The sequence below is a fragment of the Lithobates pipiens genome, unplaced genomic scaffold (genome assembly GCF_037356315.1).
Source record: "Lithobates pipiens isolate NorthernLeopardFrog02 unplaced genomic scaffold, aLitPip1_a1.2 Scaffold_16, whole genome shotgun sequence".
In the NCBI taxonomy this organism is placed as follows: Eukaryota; Metazoa; Chordata; class Amphibia; order Anura; family Ranidae; genus Lithobates; species Lithobates pipiens.
The window spans coordinates 161,343,716-161,365,529 of NW_027507748.1; the positions used below are offsets into that span (position 1 = coordinate 161,343,716).

Here is a 21,814-nt window from a genome sequence, read left to right on the forward strand (position 1 = left end):
TAAGAAGATATAACCATGCCAATGGTGCAGCAGAAAACATATAGCACAGTGAGGAAGGTTTGTGGTCCAGGATAATAGGACAGTCAAAATTAGAAGTGGCGCCCCCCCCCCCCCCCCCACAGTTGCGGAATGCCGGCTGTCCACATACCAGAAGCAGTGCAGCCACTTTATGGGGCGTTAGACTAATTTGCCTCTCAGCCCAGTATACCCCATAAGACTGACGCTACACTAACAGTGTAATGCAAACTCTTTCTGTGCCGCCCCCTGCCAAATGCTGCCCTAGGCCTGGGCCTTTTCGGCCTAGGCCAGAATACACCATTGATAACAGGCAGATACTTCAGTGGCAACGGTGGAAGATGGAATTAAAGGATATAAAAGATGGCATAGGGCAGGTTTTGAGGCTTTCAGGTGCATCTGAGCTATCTGGCAGTAACCTAATCATGAATGGCAGATCCCCCACTAGCAGAGGGCAGCAGTGGTCCCAGATAAAACTACATGCCCCCATGGACACTTGTTGGACCCAGACATTTTGGTAGAGCTACACTGGTCTACTCTCTTCAATGCTGTGTGCATACCTGTCCACTAAACATAGGTAGAAAAAGTACATACGCACCAAATCCCCCAAAAAATACATTTAAAAAACGTAACAAATAGTAAAGTATGGCACTTTTAAATTGCAAATGTTTTTGGAAATGAGCTACTACAACATTACAATTGAATCACTTTTATTAAGTCAAAAATGTTAAAAACACATTAAAAGTCTGTGTAAAGTATGTCATACATTTCTCCAGACACTTTTTACCATCCTCCTATACAGTGGCGTAACTAGAACCTTCAGGGCCCCGATGCAAGAAACCATGAAGGGCCCCCCTGAACCCCAGCCAGGGCCCTTCCCTCCGAGTCCGGCGGTGGAACTCCAGGGCGTGGTCACAGGTAGTGATGGACGAACGTTTCGCCCGGCGGTCGTTTCGCGGCGAATTTCCGACATTCGCGGTCCGCACGTTCGAACGCCTTTTTCCGTCGTTCGCCGCGGCGGACTTACGTGTTTAATGTATACAAGAACTTTAACCTTTGGTGACACGTTTATCATGTGATACAGGACAGCCAATTGAGACATGACAGCACATGGACACTTGGACATTCCCCCTAACCTATAAATACACCCGATCCGGTGGCCATTTTACATTCTTTCTTCTGTTACGATAGGGACAGGTTCCTGTGTGGAGTAGGGAGAGATAAACCACTAGCTATTTGGTACACAAAAGTTCTTTTCAGGACTGGTATAGGTGTTAGGTGTTGATAGGTTTGCTGTGCTGCTGATTCTTGCAGCAGCCTGAGTGTCTTTTGTTAGTTTAGAGAAAGGGAAAGGACGGTGTATGCTACAGGGACAGCCAGATTAGTCTTTCATCATCATCATCATCATCATCATCATTAGCTGTTACTATCAAGGTCCACAAAAGAGCTGTTCCAGTAACCACTAATCGTTCTCTTTTTTTGCCAATTTGTATAGGGACAGGAAGGAAGCAGTGTTGTCAGGCAGTGAGGGTAATTTTAAAGACTTGCTGTTATTATTAGTTCCACAAAGGTTCTTTTCAGGACTGGTATCAGTGGTACAGTAATAGGCTTGTACATGTATAATATTCTTTCTTCCAAATATAGAAAGGATATTATACTTGACTGCTGCCCTTCTGCTGCAGTCTGCTAAACATTCACAACTCACTTGTTCCACAAAAGTTCTTATAAGGACTGGTAACTTGGTATAGGGTGCTACGGTACATAGGCTTGAGTGCGGTACAGTCTGCTGTTCTGTAAGGACCGCTATCGGTCCACAATAGATAGGGTTGACGTGCACCACTGCTGACCGCTGCCCTATACTGCAGCAGTCCTTCAGCGGTATAGGGACTGACGTACAGTCTGCTAATCACTAACACACAACCTGCTTGTTCCACAAAAGTTCTTATAAGGACTGGTAACTTGGTATAGGGTGCTACGGTACATAGGCTTGAGTGCGGTACAGTCTGCTGTTCTGTAAGGACCGCTATCGGTCCACAATAGATAGGGTTGACGTGCACCACTGCTGACCGCTGCCCTATACTGCAGCAGTCCTTCAGCGGTATAGGGACTGACGTACAGTCTGCTCACTTCCTTGACCCAAAAAAGCACACCGTACTATATGCCCCTACCCTCCTCTTTGAAGAGGTTGAGCGGTGTCATATTTCTACTGGGGCTGCTTATGATATCCCTGTGCTGTGCTGACTTCCTCCTGGGGGTTCTTATTATGAAGGGATCACACTATCCCTGTGCTGTGCTGACTTCCTCCTGGGGGTTCTTATTATGAGGGGATCACACCATCCCTGTGCTGTGCTGACTTCCTCCTGGGGCTGCTTACGGTGCTGCTGTCAGTGCTGTATGTCACGGTGCTGCTGTCAGCGCTGTATGTCACGGTGCTGCTGTCAGCGCTGTATGTCACGGTGCTGCTGTCAGCGCTGTATGTCACGGTGCTGCTGTCAGCGCTGTATGTCACGGTGCTGCTGTCAGCGCTGTATGTCACGGTGCTGCTGTCAGTGCTCTGTATTACGGTGCTGCTGTCAGATGCCTCTATCACGGTGCATGTGTCATTCCGGTATGTCACGCTGCTGGTGATCATCTCCTGCACCCTCTTCTTTGCCTACCCTGGTCCCTGACCTTCCCTCTCCTCCATTGCCTTCATTAGCTCCATAGTCCTGAATTGTTAGAACAATTTCCCAAATAAAATAAAAATGCTTGTAGTTATCGATCCCAAATTCACCTCATACATGTATTATGTCATTGTCCAGATGGTGGGACTACGTTTTACCCCCTAATAATTACCACGTGGCCGCAAATTCGACATGAAGGTTTGCAAAGTTCGCCTCCCATTGAAGTCAATGGGGCCCGCGGCGAACGTTCGGTTTCGCGAACGTTTGGGTCCGTTCGCATTTCGCTTTCGCGAAACGTCCCGTCGGAAGTTCGTCCATCACTAGTCACAGGTATGACCTTTGTGAGCCCTGTAGTTCCACCACTCGTATCAGTATTTTTTTTTAATTATATTTTTTACATTTTTAGGTGCCCCATTGGGGGACTGTCCCTAGGCAGGATGGGGTCCCCGTCCCCAGAAGAGATGAAGTCCTTTTCTCCAGGGCAGATGAAGTTACTGCCCCCAGGTGAGAAGGGGTCCCTGTCCCCAGGGGAGGAGGGGGCCCCTGTCTCCACGTGAGAAGGGGTCCCTGTCCCCAGGGGGAGATGGAGGGGGTATGTAATGGTGTTTGGGGGATGGGGTCTTCTCACTCACCATGACCAAGCTGTAGGCCACGCACTCATCCATGTTGGCCTGGGCTCCATCCAGTGTGCTGGACGGGCGATCAGCATATCTCCCAGAAAGACCTTTCATCATCTGTGTATGACAGGGGAGGAGGGGGGCTGGCAGACAAGCCTGCAGTGTCCTCCGTAGAGCCGGCTCTCATAGGGCTGCACTGCATCTGTGTGCTTAAAGTTTGTTTACCTGTGAGAAGTATGCAATGCAGTGTGGGCTGGACTCAGGGGGGGCGGGACTCTGGCTGGGGAGAATAGACATCGGACTGAGTGGCAATGCATGGAGCAGGAGAGGGGTAGTCTGAGGAGCTAGCCGAGGACACAGGTCATGCGGGGAATGCACAACTAAAGAGCAGCCAGTGCGATAGTCGAGCATGGAGCTCTGCTAGCCACCCTCCACCTCCAGCCACCTGTGTGCATGGTGCACTGGAACCCCTAGCTGCATATGCTGCTGCCGGCTATATGTGGAGGGGGCTGCATGGGCCCCCTGCATCACAGGGCCCGGTTGCGGTCCCTACTGCTGAACCCCCTATAGTTACGCCCCTGCTCCTATATACTAATATACATAATGAGTACCAGTACAAAATCAAGAAATGTTGTTACAATATACCAGAGGATGCTGTATCTGAATGCATTTCCTGAATTGTTACATAGTTAGTAAGGTTGAATAAAGACACCAGTCCATCCAGTTCAACCTGAGTGTCTACAATTTCCCCATCTCTGTACATTGCATGCTCACATCGGTCCCTACCCTCAAGGAGCCCACAATCCAAGGTCCCCATTTATATACTAGGGCCAATTTTCAACAGAAGCCAATTAACCTACCTGCATGTTTTTGGAGTGTGGGAGGAAACCCACAAAGGCACAGGGAGAACATGCAAACTCCAGGCAGGTAGTGTCATGGTTGGGATTTGAACCAGTGACCCTTCTTACTACTAGGTGAGAGTGCTAACCACTACACCATTGTGCTTTATCAGGATGTCCTTTGGTGAACTAGTATGCATGAGACAAATAACACTGCTGGACCATGGAGGAGGAAAGGAAAAGGGGAGGGCAAACACACCACCACCCCGGGTACACCGGGATGGATACACTTAAAGTGTTACTAAACCCAGGACTAGGGATGAGCCGAACACCCCCCTGTTCGGTTCGCACCAGAACCTGCAAACAGACCTAAACTTCGTGTGAACTTTAGAACCCTATTAAAGTCTATGGGACTCGAACGTTCACAATCTAAAGTGCTCATTTTAAAGGGTAATATGAAAGTTACTGTCCTAAAAAGTGTTTGGGGACCTGGGTCCTGCCCCAGGGGACATGGATCAATGCAAAAAAAAGTTTTAAAAACGGCCGTTTTTTCAGGAGCAGTGATTTTAATAATGATTAAAGTGAAACAATAAAAGTGTAATATTCCTTTAAATTTCGTAGCTGGGGGGTATCTATAGTATGCCTGTGAAGGGGCGCATGTTTCTGGTGCTTAGAACTGTCGCTGCACAAAGTGTCATTTGTGCAGGAAAAAAAGTCTTTTAAAATCACTTGCGGCTAAATTGTCGGGTCTCCGTAATACAGAGAACACTCAATGAGTGTTCTCTGTATTAGCCGACAATTCATTCATTCATTGATTAAAAAAAAAAAAAAAAAAAAAAAAAGCGTGGGGGTTCCCCTAAATTCAATCAAAAGGCCCTTCAGGTCTGACATGGATATTAAGGGGAACCCCGTGTCAAATAAAAAAAAAAAATTGACGTGGGGGTCCCCCCAAATATCCATACCAGACCCTTCAGGTCTGATATGGATATTAAGGGGAACCCCGCATCAAATTTTAAAAAAAAATTGACGTGGGGGTCCCCCTAAATATCCATACCAGACCCTTTATCCGAGCACGCAACCTGGCAGGCCGCAGGAAAAGAGGGGGGGACGAGAGAGCGGCCCCCCCTCCCTCCTGAACCGTACCAGGCCACATACCCTCAACATTGGGAGGATGATTTGGGGGTCTGTGACCCCTCAAAGCACCTTGTCCCCATGTTGATAAGGACAAGGGCCTCATCCTCACAACCCTGGCCGTTGGTTGTGAGGGTCTGCTGGCGGGGGGCTTATCAGAATCTGGAAGCCCCCTTTAACAAGGGGACCCCCAGATCCTGGCCCCCCCCCTGTTTGAAATGGTAAGGGGGTACAAAAGTACCCCTACCATTTCACAAAGAAAGTGTCAAAATGGTTAAATAAGACAAACACACTTTTGAAAAATTCCTTTATTAAAAAAAAAAAAAAAAAAAAAAAAAAAATTCCAGCGGTGCTAATCCACTCTTGCTATCCAGCGACGGGTCTCCGGGGTCCAGCGATGGATGATCATATCCAGCGACGGGGGATCTCTCAGTCCAGCGCTGTCCATACCTCCTTCTTCTGTCTCCACTGCGGAGACACTGCAGAGAGCCGAGCGCTGACATTTCTTATATTGGGAGGGCGGGGCCACCCGTCACCTGACCCCGCCCCTCTGACGCAGGAGAGGGAAGCCAGGGGTTCCCCAGTGACGTGTGGGTGACCCCGCCCCCCTCTGATGTAACGCAGGTTTCCGTTACATCTGCAGTGTCTCCGGAGCGGAGACAGAAGAAGCATGTATGGACAGCGCTGGACTGAGAGATCCCCCGTCGCTGGATATGATCATCCATCGCTGGACCCCGGAGACCCGTCGCTGGATAGCAAGAGTGGATTAGCACCGCTGGAATTTTTTTTTTTTTTTTTTTATTTTTAATAAAGGAATTTTTCAAAAGTGTGTTTGTCTTATTTAACCATTTTGACACTTTCTTTGTGAAATGGTAGGGGTACTTTTGTACCCCCTTACCATTTCAAACAGGGGGGGGGCCGGGATCTGGGGGTCCCCTTGTTAAAGGGGGCTTCCAGATTCTGATAAGCCCCCCGCCCGCAGACCCTCACAACCAACGGCCAGGGTTGTGAGGATGAGGCCCTTGTCCTTATCAACATGGGGACAAGGTGCTTTGAGGGGTCACAGACCCCCAAAGCATCCTCCCAATGTTGAGGGTATGTGGCCTGGTACGGTTCAGGAGGGAGGGGGGGCCGCTCTCTCGTCCCCCCCTCTTTTCCTGCGGCCTGCCAGGTTGCGTGCTCGGATAAAGGGTCTGATATGGATATTTAGGGGGACCCCCACGTCAATTTTTTTTTTTAATTTGATGCGGGGTTTCCCTTAATATCCATATCAGACCTGAAGGGTCTGGTATGGATATTTGGGGGGACCCCCACGTCAATTTTTTTTTTAAATTTGACACGGGGTTCCCCTTAATATCCATGTCAGACCTGAAGGGCCTTTTGATTGAATTTAGGGGAACCCCCACGCTTTTTTTTTTTTTTTAATCAATGAATGAATGAATTGTCGGCTAATACAGAGAACACTCATTGAGTGTTCTCTGTATTACGGAGACCCGACAATTTAGCCGCAAGTGATTTTAAAAGACTTTTTTTCCTGCACAAATGACACTTTGTGCAGCGACAGTTCTAAGCACCAGAAACATGCGCCCCTTCACAGGCATACTATAGATACCCCCCAGCTACGAAATTTAAAGGAATATTACACTTTTATTGTTTCACTTTAATCATTATTAAAATCACTGCTCCTGAAAAAACGGCCGTTTTTAAAACTTTTTTTTGCATTGATCCATGTCCCCTGGGGCAGGACCCGGGTCCCCAAACACTTTTTAGGACAGTAACCTGCATATTACCCTTTAAAATGAGCACTTTAGATTTCTCCCATAGACTTGTATAGGGTGTTCCGGCTTTTCGAATTTGCTGCGAACAGCCCAAATTGTTCACTGTTCGCTGAACAGGCGAACAGGCAATGTTCGAGTAGAACATGAGTTCGACTCGAACTCGAAGCTCATCCCTACCCAGGACCCTGCATTCACATTATCTGGTCTTTCACATTACAAAGAACATGGAAATGCAATTATTTTAGTAAATATAAACTGCTAAATACCTTTGCCCATCAGCAATTAGAGCGGTCCTGTGAGTTCTATCAGTGTCCAGCCAAGCACTGATTAAAGCTTGAAGGAGGAGTTTTCCGACTGACCTATGGGACTGCAAGGCCCCTGACCCTCTGTATGAGCAGTGCTGATTGGCCCTGTGCTGATCACATGCACCCTCCCAAAAAATCTCTCTAGCAATACACACCAAACTCAGCATGTGCAACCTGACTCCATAGACTCTGTGTTATCAGGAAATTATTAGGAGTTAACCAGCCTTTTTACACAATGTAGAGGATTAACCCCTTAGGTTCCACAGTGAGTGTAACATGCATTCTTTACTGCAAATACACACTGATTTTACTGTTGTGGGTTTAGTAACACTTTAAGGCAGTGTTTCTCAATTCCAGTCCTCATGGCCCACTAACAGGTCATGTTTTCAGGATTTCCCTCAGATGAAACAGCTGGGGTAATTACTAAGGCAGTGAAACTGATCAAATCACCTGTGCAAAATAATGGAAAGCCTGAAAACATGACCTGTTAGTGGGCCATGAGGACTGGAATTGAGAAACACTGCTTTAAGGGGAGCTGAGTCTGATTGGGCAAACACCAAATGCCTGTCGCAAAAACAAAAACTGATTGCAATAAAGTGATGTTTCATACAGGAGCTGATAGACTCACTTGTGTTGCTGTCCTCACTGTGTAATGGCATATGTTGCACCCCCTGACCACCATATCATGTGTATACCATGTGTTACATGTTTAAAATTCCTGGTAAACAGCTGCAATACATTGATAGTAACTACTTTGCCTGACAAAGGATTTACACATTTTGTTCAGCCCGTGTCAACTACTATTATTCTTGGCCAAGATTTTTGATTCTTTTTAATTCTTTTCTTTTGCGTATTTTTTTTACTATGAATTGGTAAATATTGTTTTTTAAAAAAAAAATACAATTTCAGATATTCCAGTGTGGTTGCCATTTTTTCTTGATAAGTGGGGTCTTTGTAGTCAAATAGCACACTGACCTCTATATCTGGAGGCACTGTTGAGCAATTAATCCTCAATATTTACAATAGTAAACATTCCAGTGGTTCTTCTAGCGGCTCAGATTTCTTTGCCCCACTTCCCTCCCCAAAGCACCTAGTCTATATAGAGATTAGAAAGGTTTTCAGATCGCTGTTGGAACAGGGAGCAGGGTGAGCTGTGCTCCTGAAAGACAAACTTGAATCACGTCAGTGCTTCTAATGTGAAATTTAACATAAATCGTTCCATAGCATCTGTAGTCACACATGTCACTAGCGACACTTACTGCTTCTAGAAATATACTGTATATTACTTCAATGTCCATAGCTTGGCACAAATTCACTTTAAGGTTGTCCCAATGCCATGCAAATCATTTGATGGCCAGTAGATGTCCAAGGGAAAGCAGTGGACACCGCATTTCTGGCATGGGGACAATTTGTTTTTGTAACAAGGTTACATATTTTCGCTGTAAGCACCATGGGCATCCGCAAAACTTTTTTCAGGGGGGGGGGGTCATCATTTTAGGGTCACCCATGCACCGCCCCTTTTTGACAATGTCATTATCACATTATCATAGTCAGAGACTGCAGACATAGTACAGTCCCTAGGATAAATGAATAATAATAATAATGGCCAACAGGCACTCTTACCAGACCCAGCAAAACTACAGCAGTTATCCCTCCAGCTGGATGATCGATCACTCTGGGTTCCCCGGGGGCCACTCTGGTTAGTAGTGTACCCTGGTAGTGGTTCAGTCTTTCTGTCTCTGGTGGCGTTGGGCAGCATGGCTCTCTCTCTGGTGGTGCTGGGCAGCGTGGCTCTCTTTCTGGCTTCCGCCCAGAACATTCCTCTTTCTTTGTCTTGTAGTAATCTCTCCCTCAACTTTTTTCCAGGCTGCATTCTCTCAGTCTCTCTCTTGATTGAGCTGTAGCCTCCTCCCTGTGGAAAATGGGGCTGCCAATCTTTTGGACTACATGTTCCATGATGCTCTCCTCTCTTAGTTTCCTTTGATTGGCCCTCAGTTATGGCCAATAGGGAAAGAGTGGGCAGGAAGCTGGGCAGGGAACCTGGTGAGAGCCGTGGACACCCATGGTAAGCACCATGATTAGCCAATTAGAGAATGCAAAGGACAATTCCTGAACTGCCCTCTTCAACCCAAGGTTGTAAACTGCAGCCAGGTCATCCTGGATAACCTATCAGAGTAACATTTAAAAAATAAATTATCATCTCTTTTGTTCATATTTATTCTGATGTATAATTTAATGTGTAGCTCCTACTCTGTTTTGGAAGCACTGACACATTGCTTTGTTCACCAGGCTAATCTAAATATCCCTATGGGAGCATTCCGACCTGGTGCTGGACAGCCCCCTAAAAGAAGAGACTTTACACCAGAAGCAGAACAGGTAAGACCGGGAAGCTGCTAAACTTTTTTGTTGTCTTGAAACTGTATTTCTACTTTTGTTAAAGTGTGATGCTACTTTAATCATTGTCATACAAGTTATTCTAAATTGTATTGCTAGATTTTGTAGTTTTGCTTAGTTTTTAGATATAGTTATATATATATATATATATATATATATATATATATATATATATATATATATAGTTTGAACCATAGCAATTTACTATAAAATGTAGCAAGTTTTTTTTTTTTTAGAATGTTCACCCCAGGTACCTGCAAACCATTTTAGTTCCTATCTCACAGAACGGTGCACAGTGCACAACGTGTAGCTTGCTGTATAAAATGTTGTATCTCTTTGAGTTGAGGCTCCCAGTGCAATATAGACCTTTCAAGTACTCAGTTATTGTGTATATAGCCATTTAGCCTAGGGTGGGGTAGAATTGAAATCCATCAGTGTATTTTTAGCTGAATGTAGTGAGATTCCCCTTCACTCACTGTCCTTGGAAACAACAGGAAGTGAGAGGAAATTTGAGAAAAAGTGAGGGGAATTCCTATCTTTCTATCATAGGGTACGGTGGTGATTCCCCCAGTCCTCCCAATTACTACCAATGTACTCCAGTTCCAGTGGGGTGGCTCCCCTGTGTACTTGGACCCGTCCAGTTGTTCATCTGTGTTAGCAGATATACCTGAGGACAGTATTTAAAAGGATGACCGCAAGTAACTGTGTTCTGAACTGTTCTACTGAAGTAGTGATTGAAATAGTTGTTAGAGTATTTTAGAGACTATACGATGCAGCAACAGATTACCCGACTGAGTCACAGACACACAGAATCAATGTTTGTGCAGCTTTCACAATCTGTTTTGTATTATTCTGCAGTATATGCATTATCTTTGCCATTCTGACCCTGTTTTGCATTATTGATTGTAACTTTGCACCTGTTTAGTAAACTGAATATTACAGTTGCTACCACCAGGTAAACTAGGTGGCTGCCTAGGGTGCACTGCTACCTAGGGCGCCCGGCTGCTGGTTTCCCTACTCTCCGTGTCTGCGCTATGTAAGTTTCTGATGCTGTGTTATAATTATCTCTGTAATAAATATTATAACCTCCAGTGGGTGCTGCTGGGATAAAGAGTGCACATCTAGTGGGATGTAGAGGATGCCTGTGATGCATGTTACTCAGACAGTCGCACTGTAGTGTCATTATAGAGGCACAACACTGGAGGACATGTCCTGATGGAACGGAAGAAAACATCCCCTGCGCTTTCTACTGCAACCGCATGCTTCCTCTTGCACCAGCTCCTGTCACACTGATGCTCAGGGAAAGGGGGTGGATTCAGGGGCGGAGCCAAGAGGGGGCAGCAAAATTAAGTTTCGCCTAGGGTGTCAAAAATCCTCTGCCTTGCATCAGCCCTGGTTACTCCCTATATGATCATTCAGACAATTACGCATTGTGTTACAGGACAACTGCCACAATTTCATTTCCATTAACAGAGTAGCAGTGGGAGCCACTGACAAATGGTTCATTTGATTTATTTATGGAAAGTCAGGTTTTACTGAAATCACATTTGAATTGGTTTAGCAGGACTGCGACATTGTGGCAGACAAATCTGATCCCAAATAACACTTTTGGGGACCAGTGACATTATTACATTGATCAGTGCTATAAAAATGCACTGCTTGATGCAAAAATGACACTGGTGGGGAAGGGGTTAACACTAGGGTGCGATCAAGGGGTTAAATGTGTTCTAACTGTAGGGGGGATGGGCTTAGGTGGAACATGACAGAGATCACTGTTCCTGATCACTTTGGAACAGAAGATCTCTGTCATGTCATCTGGCAGAACGGTAAATCACCCTGTTTACATAGGCAGTCCCCCGTTCTGCCTCTCTTCACTGCGATTGCGGGTCGCCGGCAGACATTGAGTCCGCGGGACCTACGGGCACGCTTTCACGGTGTCTGCTATCCTTCTTGCACGGACCAACGTACAGGTACATCGGCTCATGCAGGAGAGCCAACCTGCCACAGTATATCTGCGTGAGCTGGTCGGTAAGTGGTTAAAGTTGATTTCAAGGGTGAACTCCAGCCATTGCAGCCCATGCAGTTGCCTTGGGAGGTGCCTAATCTATGTCTGAAAGGAGTTTGCAAAAACTGTTCAGCATTGCACTGTACTCACAGAGAGGGTGGTCAGCAGTTTACCTTCACAAATACATAGCATAGGAGCAGAGCATATGCTAGTAGTTGCACATTATGTTTTGGTGTGGGATCACCAGGGCATCAGAGAGGCATATGTTGCCTATGCTTTTCTGACTAAAAAGTGTAAAAAAGGTGACATGGGATAAATATTTATTGAACTTTATAAACGTACACTATGTTGTCAAAAATTTTACGACACTGCGTTACTTTGTTTTACTATGTAAAAATCTAATTTCTTCATGAATTTAGGCCAATATGTATTTTGCTACATATTTTTGTTAAAAAAAAACCCAATAAGTGTATATTGATTAGCGCAAAAGTTATAGCGTCTACAAAATAGGGGGTAGATTTATGGCATCAGGGGCAATCAATGGGTTAACTGTGTTCCCTGGGTGTGTTTACTAACTGTATGGGGTATGGGCTGTCTTGGATAACACAGAGATCCGTCTTACTGCATAGCAAAAAGACAAGATCCTGCATCATCCCCTGTGAGATCGGAGATCGGCCTTGTTTACTTCAGCAGATCCCTGTCCTGTCTCTGGTGGGAAAGATCGTGGGCGGCTGGCGACCTCAAGTGTGCCGGACCCGCTGATTGGCTCCCCCGTGCACCCACAAGAGCTAGTGCATGAACCACCATACCGGTATGGCGATTTGCTCAGCCGGGCCACCATGCCGCAGCATAACTGAGGTGGGTTGTCGGCAAGCGGTTATTGGCATCCCAGTCTTAGGCTTTAGGGTTCAATATTGAGTTTGTCCACCATTTGCAGCTATAACAGCTTTAACTCTTCTGGGAAGGCTGTCCACAAGGTTTAGACGTGTGTCTAGGGGAGTGTTTGACCATTCTTCCAGAGGCGGATTTGTGAGGGACTGTTGTGGACGAGAAGGCCTGGCTCACAGTCTCCGCTTTAATTCATCCCAAAGGTGTTCTATCGGGTTGTGCAGGCCAGTCAAGTTCCTCCATCCCAAACTTGCTTATCCATGTCTTTATGGACCTTGCTTTGTGCACTGGTCCAAATCAATTGGTGGAGGGGGGATCATGGTGTGGGGATTTTTTTTATAGGTTGGGCTTGGCCCCTTAGTTCCAGTAAAGGGAACTCTTAAGGCGTCAGCATATTAAGACATTTTGGACAATTTCACGCTCCCAACTTTGGGGTAACAGTTTGTGGATGGCCCCTCCCTGTTCCAACATGACTGCACACCAGTGCACAAAGCAAGGTCCATAAAGACATGGATGAGCGAGTTTGGGGTGGTGGAACTTGACTGGCCTGCACAAAGGCCTGACCTCAACTTGACAAAAAACCTTTGGGATGAATTAGAGCAGAGACTGCGAGTCAGGCCTTCTCGTCCACGTCAGTGTCTGACCTCACAAATGTGCTTCTGGAAGAATAGTCAAACATTTCCATAGACACACTCCTAAACCTTGTGGACAGCCTTCCCAGAAAAGTTAAAGCTGTTATAGCTGCAAAGGGTGGACCAAATCAATATTGAACCATATGGACTAAAAAAGTATGTCATTAAAGTTTGTGTACATGTAAAGGCAGGTATCATAATACTTTTGACAATATAGCGGGTTATTTATGAAAGGCAAATCCACTTTCCACTGCAAGTGCAGTCGCTCTAAATTTAAGGTGTAGATCTGAAATGAGCGGAAACTCTGCTGATTTTATCATCCAATCATGTGCAAGCTAAAATGCTGTTTTCTATTTTTCTCGCATGTCCCCCTTGGATCTACAGCGACTTTAATTACAAGCACACTTGCAGTGCAAAGTGGATTTTCCTTTAGTAAATAACCCCCACTGTGTATTTGGCAGGTCTGTGAAATGCCTAAATGTTGATGACACATAGGAGGTTATTTACAAAAGGCAAATCCACATTGCACTGCAAGTGCACTTGGAAGTGCAGTCGCTCTAAATCTAAGGGGTTGATCTGAAATGAGGGGAAGCTCTGCTGATTTTATTATCCAATCATGTGCAGGCTAAAATGCTGTTTTTTATTTTCCTTGCATGTCCCCCTCGGATCTACAGCGACTTTACTTTAGTAAATAACCCCCATAGATTTAAAAAAACAATAAACAAAACAATAAAAGACCCTGCACGTAGTACTTAAATCAAAAATTACTGCAACACCAGATCTTTGACGTTGTAAACTTTACATTTTTGAAGGCAAGTTTCGGACAGGAAACAGAAACATTTTATTATTGCATTATAAATGTAGTCATGTATCTCACATTTGATGGATCCATAAAACCTTCATGTATCAATAGACCTGATCAGCTGCTGTGATTAACCTTGAATGCTGAAAGCTGTGTTTTGGATATGAACTGCCTTTTACTGCAAACATCAATTAATTTGTACATTTGGCAGGCTTTCCATAGGCTAAGGGCAGGAGTTCTCCAATTAACGTCTGCAATGTGGATATATGTTACTCAGCTGGACAGTTGGATTCTAGATCACATATTTAAAAACTAATGATAATGGAAAGTGTTTATAAGGCTCATTACTGTGGATTATAACTGCAAAGTGGTCCAGCACTTCATCAAGTGTCAGGGAAATTACCTTTATTGAATTTTCTCTCTTTGATGTTTAACTGTCTCACGGTTATGCTTTATATCCCAGCTATTCTGAATGAGTTTTATGGATTTTTTTTTATTATGCATTAATTACACCATAGGGTATATTTGTAGAATATCAAGTACACTAAACATTCTAAATCACACACTGAGCTATATACTTAATATCCACCACTGAATAAAGGTTATGGGCTGAGTTTTTACATATATAGAGTAACAGCAATATTTAATAGGTCAGTATGTCTCGATCCCTGGTTATTGTGTTTTAGAAGATTTTAATGTACAATGAAACACTAAGGCTGAATTCCGGGAAAAAAGCTAAACACATAGATGACATATATATATGGTTAGGTAACGTTGTGAGGTAAATTTAGTTTGGTTTCACTGTAATCAGTGGAAAAGGAGTTGATTGGTTAGGGCTGCTCAAGGTTTCACAGGCTGCTGTCCTGCTACTTCCCTCTGTATTCTGGAACTATCTGGGGGTTTCTAGATCATAGTGTATGGGAGGGCAGAGGCTATAGCCTGAACATTTATAAGACTTCCACCAATCCCTGGGGAGGTGTGCACAGAAGGCAGTGGAATAGCCCTTAAATAGTCTTAGTCTGTGCGGCAAGAGAAGTCTACAGCATGCTGGTGTAAGGAAACATTCTAAGGTCCAGCCAGGAGGAGACCCATGTTGAGGGGCATTGCCCTCCTGGGCAGAGGCCAGGGAAGGAGCCAGCAAAAAGGCAAAGAGGGTCTCAGCTAGGCCTAGCTGGGCTGACCTGAAGGAAAAGAATCACAGAACTCCAAGGGGTCAGGAGTAAAGCTGGGAAGGAAGCTGTGGGAGAAAGTCCAAGTTGTTCATGAGGCTGAGCGAGTCTGCGCCTCCCTTACTAAGAATGAGCCAGCTGGATATCAAAAGGAGGTAACCGATGATCCTGTGGCTGAATGAGTACAAAACCCCAGTGCTGCAAGAGTGACTGTTTAGTGCTTTAGTCTTGAGATGAAGACAGGTTTACAGGCAGCTTGGAGATTTAGGACTTGTTACTAGAGAAAAGCATGGTCTGAAATATGCCAGTACAGCCAAGCAGGGGTGAAATACCGTTGGGTGTTGTACAGGTGCAGTTGAGAATGTTCAAGCCTTTGTATGTTATTTTTGTAAAGAAGTGAACAAATGCCACCAGAAAGTCAGTAGTCCTCAGCTCGTTTAAGTTCTACATTTACAGGGTATCCCATGCTCTTTTCCTCCGTCCAAGTTCTACAAGAAAATAAAAACAACAAAAAAAGAAACCCCTAGACAGATCTTGAGGCAGAGAGAGACTGTCGGAAACGCTGTGTGTCTTGCTGTGTATGAGCAAAGGGGAGGAAATACGACCAATCTACCAAAGACTGTTTAGGGGGTGCACTACACTTGCCAAAGGATTTATATTTCTCTCCATCAAGTCTTAATATTTGCACAGATTTGACACACAACACAGCCCCGTCTAAGAGGTCTTAAGACCTAATTTTCTCTGTAGCAGAATTAGGGGGAACAAACTACATAGATCAATCACATCCACAATAGCAAAATTAGGAGGCCCACACCACATTGATCAAACACATTCACTGGAAAGCTAACAGAGGCTTCAGCTGCAGTCCCCGCATCTTAGCCTACCCCTCTGACGAATTTCAGAGCATGGCCAAGCTGTAGGGACTGTAGCCCAAACCTTTGTTATAAATAGGAGAGCAACAAAAATTTACTTTATAGGCACCAATTATAAAAAATATATATCATTTTTATTTAACAAGTAATACAAAACACACGTTTAAAATCTTGCAAGTAAAATGCAAAAAGCCAGCTAAATCTCTCTAATGAAGTGAGTGCATAACATTAGTACAGATGAAATCCTGTAATCATGTTGTAATGCGCAAGAAAAGCTCTACATGTTTCGCAGTTTGAGTGCTTCTTCAGGAGCTTATTAAATATTCTACAAAGAGGAGAGAAATACAAGTAATCAATAACAATAAACAATAAACAAAACAAGTGATAGAAAGTCTCAGATTTTTTGCAGGGGTTACCAGGAGGTAATCAGAATAAGGACTCCCAATCGTGGCATGCAAGTGGTGGTACAGGGATATACATGGGGGCGTGCCTGGTAGAAAATGTCTTGAAAGGTAGTGAAAGAAAGCAATAATGATATTAATAGGGTAAATAACGACTACTGAGTATGAGTGGATAATGAACCCATAAAGGGTTAATCAGAAAGAATCAGAAAATTCACTACATGCAAGGGAAAAGAACAGATGTTCCAATAGGATCAATTAAGAATCAATGAGCCTACCTTCAATAGAACAACACAGAACAAATCTCAATATATGATAGATAATAATGAGCTGTGGGTCTAAATGATGAAACTGTAATGAGCAGTCAGCAGCATGTCCTATAATATAGGTAAATATATATAATAATCAAAGCAGTTCAAACTACATCAAACCAACGCAGTAACTTGGGCAAAGTAACTGAATTATAGGGGGTTATTTATGAAAGGCAAATCCACTTTGCACTTCAAGTGCACTTGGAAGTGCAGTCGCTCTAAACCTAAGGGGTAGATCTGAAATGAGTGGAAGCTCTGCTGATTTTATCATCATGGTCAAGCTAAAATGCTGTTTTTTATTTTCCTTGCATGTCCCCCTCAGATCTACAGTGACTGCACTTTCAAGTGCACTTGAAGTGCAAAGTGGATTTTCCTTTAGTAAATAACCCCCATAGAGTCTCACCTTACAATATTGGTAATATTGGTAATTGATGCAAGAGGAACTATCAGAGGGGAACATATAGTGGTGTCACCACACATCTGACAGCCAAAACCAGACTTTCTGGGTATTAGTAATCAAGCAACACAATCAGTTAGCTGGTAGCAGTTTCAGACCATCTAAAAAGTAGGAGGTTTACAGCTGACATCAATAACAAGAAGGAATCCCACAGCAGGAGTGAGTCGGATATCACAAATAAAGTTTAAAAGATTATGTGCATATGCCTTTCCAGGATAAGTGTAATGATATACATTGCAAGAGAGTCCAGATGTGGACCGCCGCTTTCGAGAGGTACCATGGTGTAGGGCTCAATGAATAGCCCTATATGCATGTCCCAGGCAGGTGTACGGAATTACTGTACATCCTCACCATGGGTGCACAAAAGCAGTGGACCAGAGCCACCTGCAATGAACATAACCGTACGGGAGGAGCGCAGCCCTCACAGACTCAGGTCTGGAAGCTCCCCCCAGTGGTTAAACCTAAAATGGCAACATATGGTGGTGCTGAATAGGCTGGTGGAAGGAGCCTTAGTTAGCTTTCCGGTGGATGTGTTTGATCAATGTGGTGGGCACCTCCTAATTTTGCTATTGTGATAGTTCCATTGAGTGGGAGGTGCTCTTAGAGGGTGGAAAATTGATGGGAAGACAAAAGGAAGGCATTTAGGCAGTGTTATTTTTTGTGGTTACCTAATTTTTCACTGTTGCAGTCAGGGGCGTAACTAGAAATCACAGGGCCCCATAGCAAAATGTTGTATGGGGCCCCCCCTTCAAACAGCCCCCCCCCCCACAAAAAAATGGCGGGGCTTAAATTAAAAAGTGGGCGTGGTTTAAAATGCGTGGCTCAAAGGGGGTGTGGTTCGAGTCTGAGATGAAGGAGGAAAGAAGGAAGGAAGCAAAGAAAAGGGATGGAGGGACAACAGGCCCAGATCCTACACCACAATAGCAATATACATATTCCAGAACGTTTAACAATCAACAGATAAAGATACTCCAAACAGCTGGTGTTAGCGCTTCAATAATCCTCACCTGTACCCAATGTGGCCTGCCTGTTCCCAATGCAGCGTGGCCTGCCCATGCCCAATACTGCCTCACCTGTGCCCACTTGTGCCCAATGCAGCCTCTCCAGTGCCCAATACAGCCTTACCTATGCCCAATGCAGTGTGGCCTGTGCCCAAAGCACCCTCCCCTGTGCCCAATGTAGCCTCACCTGTGCCCAATGCAGCGTGACCTGCCTGTGCCCAATGCAGCCTCACCTGTGCCCAATGTGGTCTCACCTGTGCCCAATGCAGCGTGGCCTGCCTGTGCCCAATACAGCCTCACCTGTGCCCAATGCAGCCACCCCTATGCCCAATGCATCGTGACCCATGCCCAATACAGCCTCACCTGTGCCCAATGCAGCGTGACCCGAGCACAATGCAGCCTCACCTGTGCAGAGGGAGAGGCGAGCCAGTGGCGGAACTACCGGGGAGGATGAGGAATGCATACTGGAGCCCTCAAATGGCTGCTGGCAAGTGTGGGGCTGCCTCACAGTGGGGGGGCTCTGGCTCTACATCCAACTCCTGGCATGTCTCTTCCAGAGCTTTCCACTGTGATTTCCACTCACCGACACCTGGCCTGGATCCCTCCTGAATGACTTTACTCAGGACGTGCTGACCGCGCTGGTCGGGACCCCCGTGAGTCCGGTCGCGGGACCCGCGGATCGTCTCACGGCGCGGCCAAATGGAGGAAATGCTGTATAAACATTTTCCCATTCTGCCTAGCAACTAGTGACGCTGATCTCTGCTCCATGTGATTGGAGCAGAGATCAGTGTACACTAAATGAAAGCCCAACCCCCCCACAGTTAGTAACACACCCCTAGGAACACTTAACCCCTACACTGCCACCCACTGGTTAACCCTTTCACTGCCAGTGTCATTTCCACAGGAATCACTGCATTTATATAGCAGTGATTACTGTATAAATGACAATGGTGTCAAAAATGTCCGATGGGTCCCCGACAATGTCGCAGTCACAATAAAAATCGCAGATCGCCGCCATTACTAGTAAAAAAAAAAATAATAAAAAATTAATAAAAATGCTATAAAACTATCCCTATTTTGTAAACGCTATAACTTTTGCGCAAACCAATCAATAATCGCTTATTGCGATTTTTTTTTTACCAAAAATATGTACAAGAATACGTACCGGCCTAAATTGAGGGAAAATTTTTTTTTTATATATTTTTGGGGGATATTTATTATAACAAAAAGTAAAAAATAATGCGTTTTTTTCAAAATTGTCGCTCTATTTTTGTTTATAGCGCAAAAAATAAAAACCACAGGGGTGATCAAATACCACCAAAAGAAAGCTCTATTTGTGGGAAAAAAAGGACGTCAATTTTGCTTGGGAGCCACGTCGCACGACCGCGCAATTGTCAGTTAAAGCGACGCAGTGCCGAATCGCAAAAAGTGGTCTGGTCTTTGACCAGCAAATTGGTCCGGTCTGAAAGTGGTTAAAAATGCAAACACTAATACTGTTAACTTTATAGCTGTAAAAATAAAAAAATAAAAAAATAAAAAAAAATCAGAAATATGTAGTAAAGATAATTCCTACATGCAAAAATGCACTGTACATTACATGTTCTTTAGACATAAATTTTTTTTCAAACATTAGTTTCCTTTGCCAATTCAAATTCAAAAAATTACCATATAACACAAATTAAAAGATCAGCATTTGTAATTTTCCTTTATGTAACCAATGACTAATGTTAGAATTAGAACAACTAGAGAAATGCTGAATGAATGTGCAGTCACAATTGCAGCCTCACCTGTGCAGAGGAAGAGGCGAGCCACTGGCAGAACTACCGGGGAGGATGTGGAGTGCATACTGGAGCCCTCAAATGGCTGCGGGCAAGTGTGGGGCTGACTCAGAGTGGGGGGGGGGGGGGCGAGCACCGTCCGCACGGTCCCCCAGCCAGGGGAAGCGAGGAGAGGAAGAGGCAAGCTGTCTGTACGAGCAGAGAGCTGTAATAGCTTTCATTTGAATGTCCCGTGTTCCCGGGGCTCACCGTCACAAAGCCCCACCTCTTGGCCCGGAGCCTTTGATGATGTCACATGTCCCGCATTGGACCGGTGTTCTGTCTATCAAAGACGCCGGGCCAAGAGGTGGGGCTATGTGACGGTGAGCCCCGGGAACACGGGACATTCAAATGAAAGCTATTACAGCTCTCTGCTCGTACAGACAGCTTGCCTCTTCCTCTCCTCGCTTCCGCTGGCTGGGGGACCGTGCGGGAGGTGATGCCCCCCTCCACAGTATGCATTCCTCATCCTTCCCACGGGCCCCTCTCAGCTGCGGGCCCCATAGCGGCTGCATGTGCCGCTATGGCGGTAGTTCCGCCACTGGTTGCAGTTTAGTAACACTTTCAGGTCTTGTACCTCTCCAGCCTATGACTATACAGTGAAAGAAGATGCAGCACACTGGTGAACTCATCTCTCTGTCATTCTGCTCTCTCCCCTTATCCACGTATTCCTTGAAGTGATGCAACAGAACTGACTGGTGCCTTGTGTTGCTTTTCCCTGAAAATGCTGTCTGAATGCTGTTGTACAGGCACTGCAATAAGCTGATACCAGCTCAAATTCAGTTATTTACACTGCTTTCATTTAAAGAAAATACCTATAATGATATGTTAATGATTACAGTGCTGCAGTAGTTTGTGTATTTTATGGCTTTCTATACAAACTTAAATCCAGCCTCATCAAAGATGCTTAGAGTTCATCTTGGACGAGGCTGTTTTTTTCGGTTTGTATAGATATTGTGACATCATTTTCATCAATGTGATTTTAGGTCACTTAATTTAAAATAGGTTCTTATTATTTTTTGTGGGAAGGTATAACGTAAAAGTAATATTGGTCATCTTGCAGATGTGTACTCAGACAGGGCTTTTTATTTTAAATATTTGAAATACAGTACAAATTTCAATTTTATATATATATATATATATATATATGGTAAACCAGTGGATTTGCAGTTACATAGTTACATAGTAGATGAGGTTGAAAAAAGACATAAGTCCATCAAGTCCAACCTATGTGTGTGGTTATATGTCAGTATTACATTGTATATCCCTGTATGTTGTGGTCATTCAGGTGCTTATCTAATAGTTTTTTGAAACTATCCCTGCTGAAAAAATCGCCTGTGGAAGGGAATTCCACATCCTTGCCGCTCTTACAATAAAGAACCCTCTACGCATTTTAAGGTTAAACCTAATTTCTTCTCATTTTAATGAGTGGCCACGTGTCTTATTAAACTCCCTTCCGTAGAAAAGATTTATCCCTATTGAGGAATAACCAGTGTGGTATTTGTAAATTGAAATCATATCCCCTCTCAAGTGTCTCTTCTCCAGAGAGAATAAGTTCAGTGCTTGCAACCTTTCTTCATAACTATTATCCTCCAGTCTCTTCATTAGTTTGTTGCCCTTCTTTGTACTCGCTCCATTTCCAGTACATCCTTCCTGAGGACTGGTGCCCAGAACTGGACAGCATACTCCAGGTGAGGCCGGAACAGAGTCTTGTAGA

The 21,814-nt window shown here is 44.7% G+C and overlaps 1 protein-coding gene across 2 annotated transcripts in view; it reads left to right on the forward strand.

The window, feature by feature from the left end:
- The window catches only part of SMPX (small muscle protein X-linked), a 143,799-nt gene that overhangs the window by 43,795 nt on the left and 78,190 nt on the right, over positions 1 to 21,814 (forward strand). For both annotated transcript variants that reach the window (XM_077480713.1, XM_077480711.1), the window contains exon 4: positions 9,638 to 9,724. In XM_077480713.1, the coding sequence (XP_077336839.1) occupies positions 9,638 to 9,724 (87 nt within the window). The remainder of the gene's footprint in view (positions 1 to 9,637; positions 9,725 to 21,814) is intronic.